At 44.3% G+C, this 14955-nt stretch overlaps 1 protein-coding gene across 4 annotated transcripts in view; it reads left to right on the forward strand.

The window, feature by feature from the left end:
• The window catches only part of CCDC172 (coiled-coil domain containing 172), a 977718-nt gene that overhangs the window by 828266 nt on the left and 134497 nt on the right, over positions 1-14955 (forward strand). For all 4 annotated transcript variants that reach the window (XM_078641185.1, XM_078641187.1, XM_078641184.1 and 1 more), the window contains one exon: positions 11087-11174. In XM_078641185.1, coding sequence (XP_078497311.1) covers positions 11087-11174 — 88 coding nt within the window. The remainder of the gene's footprint in view (positions 1-11086; positions 11175-14955) is intronic.

Raw genomic sequence — 14955 nt, forward strand, 5'->3', positions numbered from 1 at the left:
GAATGCTATACAGCAGATTCTGCTGCTAATTATACTGTTGAGTAAGAGTCTGTCTACACTACATGACTAAAGACAACAATGATCACTTCGAGAGGATGACTGCATGATTCTATTACGGTTTGCTGTGTTACAGTGTCCATCCTCTTCACTTTTATAAACATGTCCCAAGGGAGATTCGAGTTTGTTTTTTATTGAAACTAGCAAATATCCTAATGTTTAAAAGATTCACTGGAGGTAGTGTCCCATCTCTGAACCACTTGTGCTGCCATGACCATTTGACACACTCGAATGCGATGAAATGTTCCGAGGCATCCTACAGGGTGGCAATGAGGACTGTATAAACAAGTCTATGTGGTACTGCCTAATACTCTATAAATACATGTAAAGTCAACTAATATTGGGCACAGCTGCACATTTGCTGCAACAGAGCTTAATTTGTAAACAAAAAGGTATCAAGGTCCTTGTCCGGCAGCCACTGCAGCTTGCACCATCCATTAGCCCTGTCAGCACTGCCAATGACAGTACCAACACAACTACTAGCCATCACACTCCTACAAGTTTGACAGTTCAGACTATTGCAGTCCACCCATAGCTATAAGAATGGCTTGGGCAGCAGGTTTTGGCCATTTTTTAATGTATATTGAATTATTAAACAACTCTTGTTGTGCTCATCTGAATATTAGACAGACTGCCACAGACTGTCATAAGTGCTGGTGTTAACATTTGAGTGCCAGCGCCGAGCTCTCAAAACCGCTGGCTAACATTAAGCACTGTTTGCACTGTATGGTTTTCAAAAAGGCTCTCTGGACTTTAAACACTTCCAGTGCTTCCTCTTTTGAATTCACTATCCTTCTTTATAGTATCGCCTTGGTCCAGTGTCCCAGCTCTTGCAGCAGTACTTGAAAGGTAAGTCTTGAGAAGGTCATGAAACTGGGAAGAGTGGCAAGGAAGTCTAGAGTCCATTGAGGGAGAAAACAAATAACAATGCATCAGTCATTTTACTGTTAATGTGTTCCTATTTATATATACATGTTTGCAAAAACTAAACCTATTAAATATTGTGTGTACTGGTTTTATTGTGGACAGCCCTTGCCAGACTCGATCTACTATATTACTAGGCAACATAGAATTAAAGCTACTTTATCTATAACTTTGAATGAGTTGCCACTGAATACAATACAGGTGTAATATTTACTTCATATACATTGTTCTGGTACTGTGTTCTTTCTAAGTTGAGACAGTGTACAGTATTGTTGTTCTGTTTTTTTGTGGTCTAGGCTGGTTGAAAATTTGTCACTGTTTTTCACATTTTCTCTCTAGTTAGATGCAAGTTATTTTGTGTAACTATTCACTACATTTCCCCATAGAAAATGTTTACTAATGCTTCCCGCCTCACACTTCCTGTCCTACATAGATATCTCTAAGCCCAAAAGTATTTCTCCATGCTTTTTTTTTAAATTTACAATCCAGCCCTAGGACTTTTAATGTGGGACTCTTGAGTGGGGATTTGTGAATACAATCCTTTTCGGACCTGGACTGAGAAGACCAAGCATGGCTTGTGTCAACCTCTCCCAAACCTCTTCATGCTTGAACACCATGTATAGCAATCTAATCATAAGGCCTCTAGGATGATTCATGATTTGAAGGATTATGTACCTAGTTCCCCATAGGATGCTTTGTTTTGTTTTCATAATCGTTCAGGTGCTTTAGTACATATGTAGAGAATTTTTTGTTGGCATGCATTCACCCCCAGGAATTACAGCTCATGAAAGATTGTAGGTTATTCATATTTATCCAAAGAATATTCTGAAGGCCACATTATTTGCAGTTGCTCCAACTTCACATTCCCACAGTGTGCCAAAGAAACAAACAGCCTGATTCACAAACCATATTTGACTACTTGTGTCTTACTCTTGGCATAGATGTGATGACTTCCTGTTGATTTTGCAGGAGTAAGAATGGAAGAATAGAAAAAGCTTTGTGACTCACGCCTAGCATGAAGAGAGGCCTAGCTTTCAGTAACATGTTAGGTAGTCATGTTACTCTGGAGAGTGTCATTTTATAAAACAACAGGTGAAAGCTCAACTCTACCTTTTGATGCAAAGCCATGGTTTGGGAATATGCCAAAAGTTTTGTCGGCCCTGCAATACTAGAGTAAGGGAAGTTTTGGTCAGTGGCTGCTCCTCCGCTAAGGCAGGGGATCGTCACCCACTGCTTTTTAGCAGTGAAATAAAGGAAAAATAAAATGATAATAATTTGCGTTATTATCATTTTATTTTGTCCTACTTCCGGCAGCTTTGTGTGAAGGGGCGGGGGCAGGGGAGGAGTGATAGCACCCTCCCAAGCACGCAATGACTACTTGTCCGGCCCTCTCAAGCTGGCAGAACAGTGTTGCGCACTTCGCATGTTCTCAGTGTAGGCTGCATTACAGCCTGCATGGAGAAAATACCCATGCTCCTAGTCAGTGTTTGAGCGCTGAAACACAGTGCTCAGACCAATCACAAAGTAGCAATAAGGTAAGTTTTTAATTTTTATTCTATTTTTAATACCTGCTTCCCCTGCGTCCTCCCACTTCCCGCCCCCTACCTCTTATCCGTGCTGGCGTCCCCTGGTTTTAGGTATAAGTGCACATCTGTGTTGGGACCGGAGGCTTCGGATTATGCATGAATTTCTTCCCAATTTATTGCTCATCAGCCCAATAAAACCAACAAACCAAAACAAGGACTCCATATCCTATGAGCCCCTAAACAAAACATTCATGGTCTCCACATCCTGCTTCCTTCCACATGTAAAACAGCCTCGAAAAGAAAGGCACTTCCTCTTGCTTTGCTGCTCAACAGCCGGATAAGTCCCTTTCTTAAGATTCTGTTTTAAGTGCCTTGCTCTTGCTGACTCTCTGAGGTGCGACTGTCACTACAACTTAACCATAAATTCAGCATGCGCACTGCTGACATCCCACACTGTACTGTCACCAGCAGTCACTTTATTACTTGAGTCCATCCCAACTCTACATTCACGATATTGGATAAGTGGCACATGCGCCGTCAGCCGTTTAGAGTTGACGTTCAGCAAACACCATGGTTCGGTCCTCGCACAGGGAGCTGTTCATTGCAACGCGGGACTGTAACACTGCTGAGAGCGAGCACAATTCCCTGTTTGCCAGCAGCAACACCTCACAGTGGTTCTCTCATTTTCAGAGACCCTGATCTAGTGCCTTCACAGCCCATTGTATTCAAGGGTGTCAGGCACCATTTAATTTAATTGCGGGTTTATATAGCGCTAGGAATCGACTCCTGGAGGAGTATCTCCACGCTTCGACCGCTGGGGAACCCGTCCTGGCTCACCCTGAGAGATGGTCCCTGATGGGTATCTCTAAGGTGCGACCAAGCATCCCCGGCGGTCTGGGGGGGCCGTTGTGAAGATGAGGCAAGCTGATGCCCAGAGTTGCCGAGTGTGGTTTCTGACTAGAGTAGGCACCGAGGCGAGAATTATCGAGTCTGCTGACCCTGGTCCACGACCCTGCCGCGTCGGGAATCGAACCCTGGTCCCGGGCCGTTCTCTGCTTACGGGTCTGCCGCCTCTAACCAGTGAGCCACACTTCTCCACACCAGTCTCATTGAAAAGCTGCATTATATCTCATATTAGAAGAATCTGCCTTGCCCAAAGCCCTTTGGAGTGACTGATACACCTGAACATTCACAGCAGTCAACAGGAGGGAGAGTCATCTTCTCTTACTCATGGATGAGGATTTTCTAGAGGCAATTGATGCTTCCCTGCAAAGGACAGTGTACTCGGCTTTAAGTCCCTTGGGCAGAGAGATCCTCCGCATGACGGCAGAGTTGAGTATGAGCCCCCTCATGGGGGGTAGCATCCCCCTGCATAAGAGGGGGTAAATCAAAACCCAAGGGAAGGCCCCTATTAAATCCACCCAGACAGTGGTGAGTTCCCCATCTCCTTTTGGAGACCTTCGATAGTCACACATGAGTGTGGTACAGGGATTATATTTCCATTTGTGTTTTCCTTTTTAATTTAGCGTAATTTTAACATGGTGGTTTAAACATGTTTTTCACTAACACAAGAAATTGCTACACACATGTTTATTTTTGGTAGACATTGTTGTTCTGTAGTCTGCACTGTTAGTTCCAGGAACCCACAAACCAAAACGCAATGTCCTTGCTTTATTATGTGCTCGTAGGAGACAACTCTTTATCACCAAACTAAGTAAAGTTGTTATTCTGCGTCTTTAGCTGAATGAGATATGTCCGGTGTTTTATTTGTTAAACATCTGACTCTCACCAAAACGTTGTGAATTCGCCGAGAGGCATTTCACTGCGGAGTTATCATGAATGCTGCAGAGAGCCCCAACATTAATTCGAAGAAGGAAGATAGCTGCGCAAGCAGAGATGTGTGAAGGCTTGCACACTGAGATGGAGTGTATTAGTTAATGCACTGAGACCGGCTTCCTCACACATTATACCAAGATATGGGGTTAGATCATTCCAACTTGGTCTGGCAGAAGGGTACTCCCAAAACGCTCTAGCTAGAGTAGGGGTACACGTGATAGATAGGAGTAACATTATGAACAATCAGTAGGGTTGAATTAATTGTGTTTTTCACTATTCAAATAATGCTTATAACAATGATGTGTCACATGTGCTTAATTATTCCAGTTCATGTTTTACTTACAAGGATTATATCTTTTCATTAAACATTTAAAAATGTATTATTGTCTCTTCTCTTTGTGTAACTTTGGACATGCATAACTGTCAAACAAAAGGGTTAGATCTGTTTCCATGAATTCCTTGGCAATAAGGCAGTGGTCATGGTTGAGGTTGCTGACAGCATCTATGACTGGAGGTTTAGGAGTTTTGATGCGGTACTATGAGCTGGACGAACCAAAATTTACTCTTGATATAAAGAAGAGTTGGTCTCTGTATTATGAAGTTTTGTTGATATATCACACAGTCCTACTAAATTCATAGGAACCGTGAAAGTTTAGTCAGCAATGTAGAGAAGTTGAAAGACTGTGCCGCCCTGGTGATAACCTTTAAAGTATAAGGAGCCCCCGTTCTTGGGATTCTTGGTGCAGGAGAGGACAGGGAAGATCCAGAAGACCCTGACTATGAGATTGAGTCAAACGACAAACCGGGTCCTGGCCGTGGCAACCTGAAGGTGGCACCAAGGAACCCAGGGTGGATCTCGAACTCTCGGAGGACGGACAGGGGGGTAAAAAAAAACAAGGGATGCTGGATCTTGATAGTAGCAACAGCCACTGCTCCTTGGGGTGGCCACCAGAGTCCAAAGTAGCTCAGTACATGAGCAGCAGGCTCTATAATCCCATAGACAAAGAAGTCAGGGGTTGGCTTTGCACTGAATTCCCAAGGCCATCTTTAGATGTCAAAGTGAATCTCACACAACAGAAATAGATGGCAAAATGCCACCTTTTTAACAAAATTAATTAAATGCTCCAAGAAGGGTATTGGAAGGTCCTGGGGGCGTGTCAAGATAAACAGCTTGACAAAAATTCTCTGCATGGCCGAGGAGCAAAGGAAACCAGGAACCTGTTTCACATGAGCTCGTCACACGGGTGCACAGAGAGCTGTGTGCTTTTTAGGCAATGCTAAATGCACTTTGTCATTGGAGCGAAGGTGATCACTTGTTACTAAGATAGACCCAAAGCTTGGAGTGATGGCAATGACGAAGGCTGGCCCTGTGGTCTAAGGGGGCTCTTTGACGACCCCTTCATCATGGTTGTTTAAATTTGTCACCACATTCTCCTCCTTAGATAAGACCCAGCAGCCATGAAGAAGATCTTTGACCTAAATATTTTTGTCAGGGTCCGTAGTGGCAGAGTTCGCTCAGCTGGCTGGCACTACCCCTGGACCTCTTAAACCTATCAGGGCAGAATGAACAGCCAATTACAGGACAGCAAGCACTTAGGGGGCATCTTCTGGATGAGAGGTGGTAGAAGCCGCAGTGCCAGGGGAACTTTCGGAGGAGATGCCAACGCCTTGGGTGGTGCTTCAAGTAGTGAGTTTACCTTCTTTCTTTCAAGAGATGGGAGGCAGCGTAAAACAATTCTTGCACAAATGGAGAGAAATAACGGGAGCCTTTAGATGGTGCGGGTTGTAAAATAGTGCTCTATGGAACCCTGGTTCAAGAACCGCGAAACAAACCTCTCTTTTTCTCCGACACTGAGGTTCTGCTCATCGAAGCCAATATGACAATATTACTCAATGAGCACGTCATTGTGCCCACCAAGCTCCACCCAAGAGGATTCTTAAGCAATATCTTCTTGATGGACAAAGAGGGATGGTGAACATTAGCCAGTGATCAAACTAAGAGACTTCAACAGCTGACTAATTTACCGCCATTTCAAAATGGAGGACGTGCATCTTTTCAAAGACGTCCTGTGCCCGAAAGACTGGTTTGCCAGGGTGGATTTCAACGAAACGTACCGCACAATTTTGATCTTTCTTCCTCACATGAACTTCCTGCAGTTCTCATGGAGTGATCAAGTGTTTGAATTTTCAGCTCTCCCCTTTGGTCTTTCACCCACACCATAGTATTTCACTAAACTGGCAGTGGAATTCTTGAGGTCCAGAGGTGTCAGGCTTATTGTCTATCTGGATGAAATTCTCCTTGAGAATCAACAGCGAACTGACTTTAGGAGGATTTGGAGCAAGCGACCTTGCTATTTCAAGGTTTGGGCTTCCTCATTATGGCCAAGGCTGTCCTCATCCAACTCGTCAGATCATTTTCTTGGAGTTTTTTTTATAGATTTCACACTGAAAGCTGTGTCTGTGCTAGCATGGAAGATAGCCCATTTGGAAGGAGTTGAGGAAAATCCTGCACAAAATTCGAGTTTTGCTCGCCAGGTTAGTGGGCCTTTTGGCATCCTCGATACAAGCCATCTTCCTCGGGTCATACATTACGGGGCTCTCCAATGGCTCAAGGCCTCCCATCTGAGGAGAGGTCTTTCCTATTCATAGAAGTCCTACTGATGGAGGAGGTCCGATTGGAAATTTCGTGGTGACTCAACCATATAGAGGCATGAAATGGTTTGCCATTTTCAGCTCCTCTCCGGACGTTGTGTTAGAGTTGGACGTAAGGTGTGGGGGACATGATCACTGGAGGCTCCTGGTTGGCAGAAGAACAGTCTCTCTTCATCAACTGCTTAGAGCTCCTGGTGGACTCCCGTCGCAGTGAGATGGTTATCCAAGGTCAGGGAATCATGTTCGATTGTGCTCAAAGTGGACAATGTGTGGTATGGGTGCAATACCTCACAGGCAAGTAGAACCTGATAGCAGACTGGCATTGGAGATATCCGAAGCACTTGAGTTGCTTTAAGTATTTTTTCTTCTGATTCTGAATATGTAAATTGTGATTTGTTGTATCATGCCTTAAATTTAGTAAGCAAGACATATCAATCAATCAAAAGCAGAAATTTTAACATTAAAGAAAGGGCTCGTACGAAGAAAGAGAGAAGGTGCCTTTCTTAAGAGGCTTTTTTATACGTGGAAACAGGATGTGGAGACCATAGATGTTTTGTTTAGGGGACTCAGTGGATTAGTAATTCTTGTTGTGGTGTTGTGTTTTTTGGGGCTGCTCAGCAATAAATCGGGAAGAAAGTCATGCATAACCCTCGCCTCTCTGTTCTTAATAGAACTGACCCTTTACTTCACAATATTTTGGAGATGTTTAATTCCTAAAGCCATTACTAGGTTAAACGCTACTGACCAGTGGCACTGGGCAAAATGACATGTGCCTTTCTGTCCTGTTGTAAATTACATGCTAGGTATAGGTGTGTCAAGGCATTTAGTTATGGGTTTCCAAGTGTTCCCACTCTTATGTGTTTTTGATTAACTTCAAGTATCCATGTGACCTTGGTATTATTACATGTGATGGGATGGCGCTGTTTTAGTTAGGTAATATGATTGTAGGTCAGGGCCGTGTATGTATACAGTAGGAATGAAATGGTCAGTAGGATAGCTCAGTAGGTTGAGTCCCTGCTTCTGGGAATTGTGCGTAAGCTGCAGGTTACATGGTCAAATCATGGTAGCATTGCCTAAGCCTTTCTTCCTGACGAATTTGATAGCATGAGTGTCATTGAATTCACCTATAATAGCGCAAAACTTGATCCCCTTTAGTATGAGTTGCCCATTATTTGCTGTGGAGATTTATTTATTTAAAACTTATATCGCGCAAACGAATCATCCCCAGAGGGATCTCTTGGCGCTTTTGGCAGCAAATGCAGACGGCTAATCCAGGAGTAGCGACTTTAAAACAACCAGGTTTTTAGTAGCTTCTTAAAATGTTTCAGGCTGGGGCACGCACGCAGCTCGTCCGACAAGCGATTCCAATGGAGAGGGGCTAAATAGGAAAATGTGCGTCCTCCCATTTTTGTAAGTTTCGATTACTGGATCTTAAGATACGCGCAGGGGTATGGGCTGTAATCTTTCTCCTTAGATAAAGGGGGCCGATCCCCTGTCGTGCTCTGAATACCATTACCAGTAGCTTGAACAATGCTCTCTTCTTTACAGGTAACCAGTGCAGCTGTTGAAAAAGAGGGCGAGACGGAGTACGCCATGGTTTGTTAAGAACCAGTCGTGCAGCAGTATTTTGCACCACCTGTAGCCTTGCTGCAAGATCTTCTCTAATGCCTGTTAGGAGAGAATTGCCATAGTCAAGTCTGCTGACTGATAGAGCTCGTACTAAGGTCTTTCTATCACTCATAGGGAGCCATGGGAAGATTTTTCTCAGCATTCGAATAATGCCAAAGCAGGTTCCTGATACTACTTGTACATGCTCCTCCATCAAGATTTTATTATCGATCCATATGCCCAGGTCTCGTGCATGTGTCTCAGGATTTGGTGCCTCCCCGAGTTCTGATGGCCACTAGTCTGCAGACCATATCTCTGTTGCTTTCCCAAATAGAAGGATCTCTGTTTTATTGGAGTTTAACTGCAAGAAGTTCTGATTCATCCAGACAGCAATTTGCAGCATACAGGACTTAAACTTGGCTTTTGTCTGAGCTGGATTTGTCACGATGGGGACTATTACCTGCGTATCGTCCGCATACGAGATTGTCTCAAATCCACAGGCTCTAATTATGGAAGCCAAGGAAGCCACATAGATGTTAAATAGAGTGGGGCTTAAAATTGAGCCCTGTGGAAGGCCCTTGTCTACTGCCAAGGTCTGAGAGACAAATGTTTCTAATTGTACACATTGAGTTCTGTTGTTCAAAAAACTCTGTGTCCAAGCCCAAGCAGCTCCTCCGACACCAATCTCCCGCAGTCTGTCCAACATGACACGATGGAAGATGGTGTTGAAGGCTGCCGAAAGATCTAAAAGCACAAGCATAGTGGGGGCCCCTCTGTCAAGTGACATCCTGATGGTATCGGTGACCTCCACTAATGCCGCCTCCGGTCTATGGGACAGGCGGAATCCCGATTGCGAGGGATCAAGTAGACTATGCTGTTCCAAATATAGCATCAATTGCTTATTTACCAAAGTCTCCAAAACCTTTGAACTACTCGGTAGAAGGGAGATTGGCCTGTAATTTTGCAGCTCCATTGAGTCTGCCAGCTCTTTTTTTAGCAGAGGTTTTACATGCGCCTTTTCCCAATTTCTTGGGAAAGAGGCTGTATCCTGGGAGATGTTACAGACCTTTGTTAGAGAGGGAGCTAGGATAGATGCTAATTCAGCCACTTTAAATGGCAACACCGGGTCTGTTGGAGCACCTGATTTAGTTTGTGCCAACAGAGTCTCCATTGTCTCTATTGTAATGATTTCGAAAGGAGTCTAATCTAGGTAATATGGAATCTCTCCCCAAAGGGGATGATCCGCTAGATACCTTTCCTCCTTCTAAAGAGCAATATATCTTGTCTATTTTTTCCTTAAAATAGTTTGCTAGATCATTACACAATATTCGAGTAGGGGTAATGAATAGTGTGTTTACTATGGGATTTGTGAACTCCTTAAGTATTTTAAAGAGCTCCTTGGAGGTGTTGTTTGCCTCACATATTCGGGAGGGGAGGAGAGGGGGCCAGCGGGAAGCACAGAGTGGTAGAGGGGGCCAGCTGCTAGCATGCGGGGGAACGTGCGGCTGTGGGGGATGGAGACAGGGTTAATGATAAAAATTAACACTTACCTGGTGCTGCCGTCGGCCTCATGCTCCTCTGCTGCAGATCCTGCAGTCCCTGGGAAAGCATCAGACTCCCATCCAATCTCCGCTCTTCTCTCAGCGTGGGCATTGGCCTGCGCGGGCTGAGAAGATGCTCCGTTCAGGTCAGGGAGTCTGTGGGGTTTCCCCAGCTCGGCAGCTCATTGCAGCTGGGCTGGAGAAACCTAAATGGGCATGTGTGTTTGGCCAGCCTGAGACGGCCGGCCAAACACACATGTGCACTACAAAGTGTACGCAGCACTCCTCCTTTCCCTTCCCATACCCGGCCCGCCCCTCCTTGCACAACCTGGCTCAGAGCTGGCAAATTAAAAATAAAATGATACTAAGATATCGTTTTATTTTTCACTTGCTGGCTCTGAGCCAATGGGGCGCCGCTCCTCCGCCATTGAGTAGGAGCTGCCCCTGGAGATATACCGTTGGTTTAGAATCTCAGATTCCTCACATTAAAAGTTACTTACCCTGGAATGGAGAATAACGAGCAGACCGGTTAACACTGGTCCATTTCCCCATCTCAAACCCGTTATTGGGCACATTTCCTTTTCCCATTTACCACCAGCTCAGCGCGGGTAGTAAATGGGATCAGGGAATTGCTGTGAGGGGTGGGGGCAGGTATATGGGCAAGGAAAGGTATGTATAAGGAAGGGCATAGCAATGTCAGTTCCCCCGCCGATGCTGGAGGACGGAGATGGAGCTTGGCTCTGCCCGTAGCCATCTCCTATCATGGCTTTTCCAGACTCAGAAATTGCGGATCTGGAAATAACAGCGCACTAGAAGTATGCAGGAGCTTTTTCCCGCCACATTCGTAATGCGGTCCTATGAGATGTATCTAAAATGGTCAATATTAACAGCATGTGTTTATGCAGTGTCCTAGTGCTAAACATACAAATTATTTTGTTGCAGGCTTAAACATGAATTGGAAATATATCAAGATGGTGGCCTTGATCAGGTGTACGAGGTGCTTCGTTCAGAAGTTGAATTTCTGCAGACGGTATGCCATTTAACTCACATATAGTTTAAATGTTTTCTACTGTGACTTGGTGAATATTAGCCAGTGGTCAGCGCATTGGCCTAATTGAAAAGGATCAAGCTGCGTCCCTTATGCCTGTTTCAGGGTAGTTATGAGAAAAGTTTGCTTTTCAAATTTTAAATCGATCCAATTAAAAGGTCCATGGAAGCACTGAAATACGACCATATAAACTTATATTAAGTGTTTTTGAAACTGCAATAATACCAATTTGCTCCTGTAGGTCTCCATCATATTTCAGAATTACAAAGTTTGCTGTATAGTCATTTTATTTTATATCCTTAATGGGCCAGAATAGGATTAATTGCACATAAGAATACAGCACCAGAATGTAGAAATACACGTACAAATAGTTTCTTAGAGACTAACATTGCTTTTTATTGTTTTTGTAATTACATCCAAAGTGTGATTTATCAACAGAATTTATTCCAGGCTTCTAGTTTTACTGCTGTTTATCTCAATAGCAGCAACTATATGCTTACAGCAAGTATTTTTGGCATGGTGAAAGTGTGTGTGGAATAAAAATACGTTTCTTAGGTAGCAAAAACATATTTTCATTCAAATTTGCTTTTTTCGCACTTGTATACCTGTACACATTTGCACGATTATTGATATGTTCTGGCAATGCCTCATTCTTTGGACGAAACTCTGCATTTCATTAAATGCCTTTGGTGCAGCGGAAACGTGGGGTAAACATATTCACCACACGTAACCAATGTAATAACCAACTTGTCTTTTCTCTTATAAAACTAAAATTTGGCCCATTTCTATAACTGGTCCTCTGATTAACCTTTTGAGAGTTGTCAGGGACTGGAAACTGTTTAGACGGAGAATACCCCCCTATGACGACCTATAATCAGCGGAAAATCCAACAGACCATGAATACATTATATATGCAAATCACATTAATCAATAATGACAGACTCAGTTTTCACTAATCACTTCGCTTCATCTATTTCTTGAAAGCATATGTAAATGGTCACACAGTGACACAATACCAATTCATAGATCATCACACAAGAAAGTAGTTCACAATATCATCTCATTTAAATGAGCATGAGAGAGTGGATAGGAAGAGAGACAAAAGAGCATTGGAACAAGATCAATGCAATTACAGAATAACATATGAACCTAAGGAAACTATAGCACAGCGTGATAATAGTCTGAAGAGCTAACCCTTCTGCTGGAAGGGAAAGATGGGGCAACCTCACAAAGGTATGTGGAGCAAAGTTAAGGGGGTCGATTCCGATCCGGTAAAATAATCCGGCGTACGAATCGTATCCGGAGCCGTTTCCGTACGACTCGTACAGACGCCGTACGACCGGACGATTCCGATCCCGATCGGCCGACCCGTACGCGATTCGTACGGTACACGTCGATTCGTACGGAAAAGCGCACGATCACCTACACACCGTACGGCGCGTACCCCCCATGATCGCAGGGGTACGCGGCGTACCCCTCTGGTCATGCGGGGTACGTGCCGTACACCCAGCGTACATGGGGTACGTGCCGTACACCCACTGTACATGGGGTACGGTGCGTACCCCATGTACGCTGGGTGTACGGCACGTACCCCGCATGACCAGAGGGGTACGCCGCGTACCCCTGCGATCATGGGGGGTACGTGCCGTACCCGGGGGGGGCGTTCCGTACCTGTTTCGGCGTGAACTCTGCGTTTACGACTGTTTTCGGCTCCCGTAGGAAAAGGGTCGTACGGCGCGTACCCGACACGAATCGTACTTGCCGGGTCGTAAAAACGTGCCGCGATGTCGCGTACAGCGGGTTCCGAGTGAGATTCGTATGGAGATTTGAGTCGTACGGAGTCCTGTACGACTCGTACGGAGTTCGGCACCTAGTACGGATCGTACTTCATCGTACGTACGGGACGTCTACGGATACGATTCGTACGGGGAAAAAACTCTCCGTACGACCATTCGGAGCGCATTTTACCGGATTTTACCGGATCGGAATCGACACCAAAGAGTCTGGATTGGAAAGCTACAGCCATAGAAGAGCTTAAGAAATCAGATCTCAGCTCACACGGAGATGCTTACCCTTGTCACGCCTGCCTAAGCCACACTGTGCCGTTCTCTGGATATAGTGACATGGATTCGAAAATTTAGTGGCACAAATATGGAAATGTAGCGGCACAAATATGGAAATTTAGCGGCACAAATATGGAAATTTAGCAGCATTTTTGTGGCACTTTATTTTACTCATAATCCTTCATTTTCAGTCTGAAATCAATGGAAACTGTTTTACCAGAGTATTCCACTTTGAAATAAGCCTGTTTAAAGTGTCTGCAGCTCTACGGAAGCACAGCTCCAGACCTAACCTCATGGGAGGGAGCTGTATTTCTCCCTGGGATGTTCTAGCTCCCATGTATGTACCCCTCCTGGGGCACCGCTGCCTCCCGGATCCGCGAGGCAGAACACCTCTTCCTCAGGCACCATAGAGTGCAGGATGTTCCAAATAAGTGAGACAGACTGCTTAGGAAGGTCACCTCCTTCTTACCTGGTCCAGTCCTCATAAGTCGATGTGAGCATACACCTAACACCGTGGTACTATTCCTTGTGCATAATTAGAGCTCCCAGTTTTCCGTTTTTACAGATAAATACAGATAGGTATTTCCCTGTCTGTATTTAATTTTTAATACAGAAAAATACGGCAAATAGGTCTTCTTTGGATGTTTTGAGATTGAGAGGTAGGGGAGATGAAAAAAGACAATGGATTTCATAATTAAGCGTTAATCTATAGTTATTTATGCTATTCTGCAATTCCAGTGATTTCAGATAACACTATTACACTGTATACCGCTGAGACCTTTTGGACATTCAAATGCAAATATGCATTTATCAATCAAATAAATGTGGAAAAATACCCATTACAGCTTCATTTATACCGAAAACAGAACATAAAACTGGATAAATACAGACAAAATGTGCTGAAAATTAATATGGATAAATAAAGATCGAAATGTAGAGAAAATAAATACCTTAAAACCGGGAGCCCTATGCATAATACACAGAGGCATCTTAAAACGTAAGAGGAAGTTGTGAGTGTGAAGCAGAATACCAAGTTGCAATCAATTTACAGTAAGCCATGAAGGAACACACCAGCTATCACTCAGGACCTGCTAAAACCTCCTAGAACCGTACTGCATGCATTCTTCTGTCATGACAGTATTCAGTGATGGTGGAGCTTGGAAGTGTCTACATAAGCCACACTATCATCCGCAGAGCAATAGCACTAGAGGAGCGAACTAAAAGATCTGTACAACATTGAGCTGCAAAGAAAGTAATACGGAATTTAACACATAATTGCTTGATATACCATACACACAATACACCACTGCACACCTACCGGGGTCCATCAGACAGACATATTCTCAACATGTGCAGGATGCAGAGGAGCCGACTAGGGAATCCACCAGAGTTGACCTGCTGTAGTCCATCTGCGATCCACACATGGCCCTGGAGGGAAACATAGAGACTGCCTTGATTGATGTGAACCTGCTAAGGACTGGTCTGTGGAGCTTGGTGTAATGGTTCCATACAGTGGAAGGATCTGTCAAGGACCTCCAGAAGGGGGTAAAAATCGTAAAAACTCAGCTGTCAAAACCAACCATGGCTATAAAGGTATTGGAAGACAGAATGGAGGATGCAGAGATCTTCTTGTGCCATGACAATTTATGATTCCTAGGCCTCCCAGAGCAGGGGGAGGGGTGTGATGCAGAGAACCTTCT

This window comes from Lissotriton helveticus, chromosome 5_1 (assembly GCF_964261635.1).
Source record: "Lissotriton helveticus chromosome 5_1, aLisHel1.1, whole genome shotgun sequence".
Classification (NCBI taxonomy): Eukaryota; Metazoa; Chordata; class Amphibia; order Caudata; family Salamandridae; genus Lissotriton; species Lissotriton helveticus.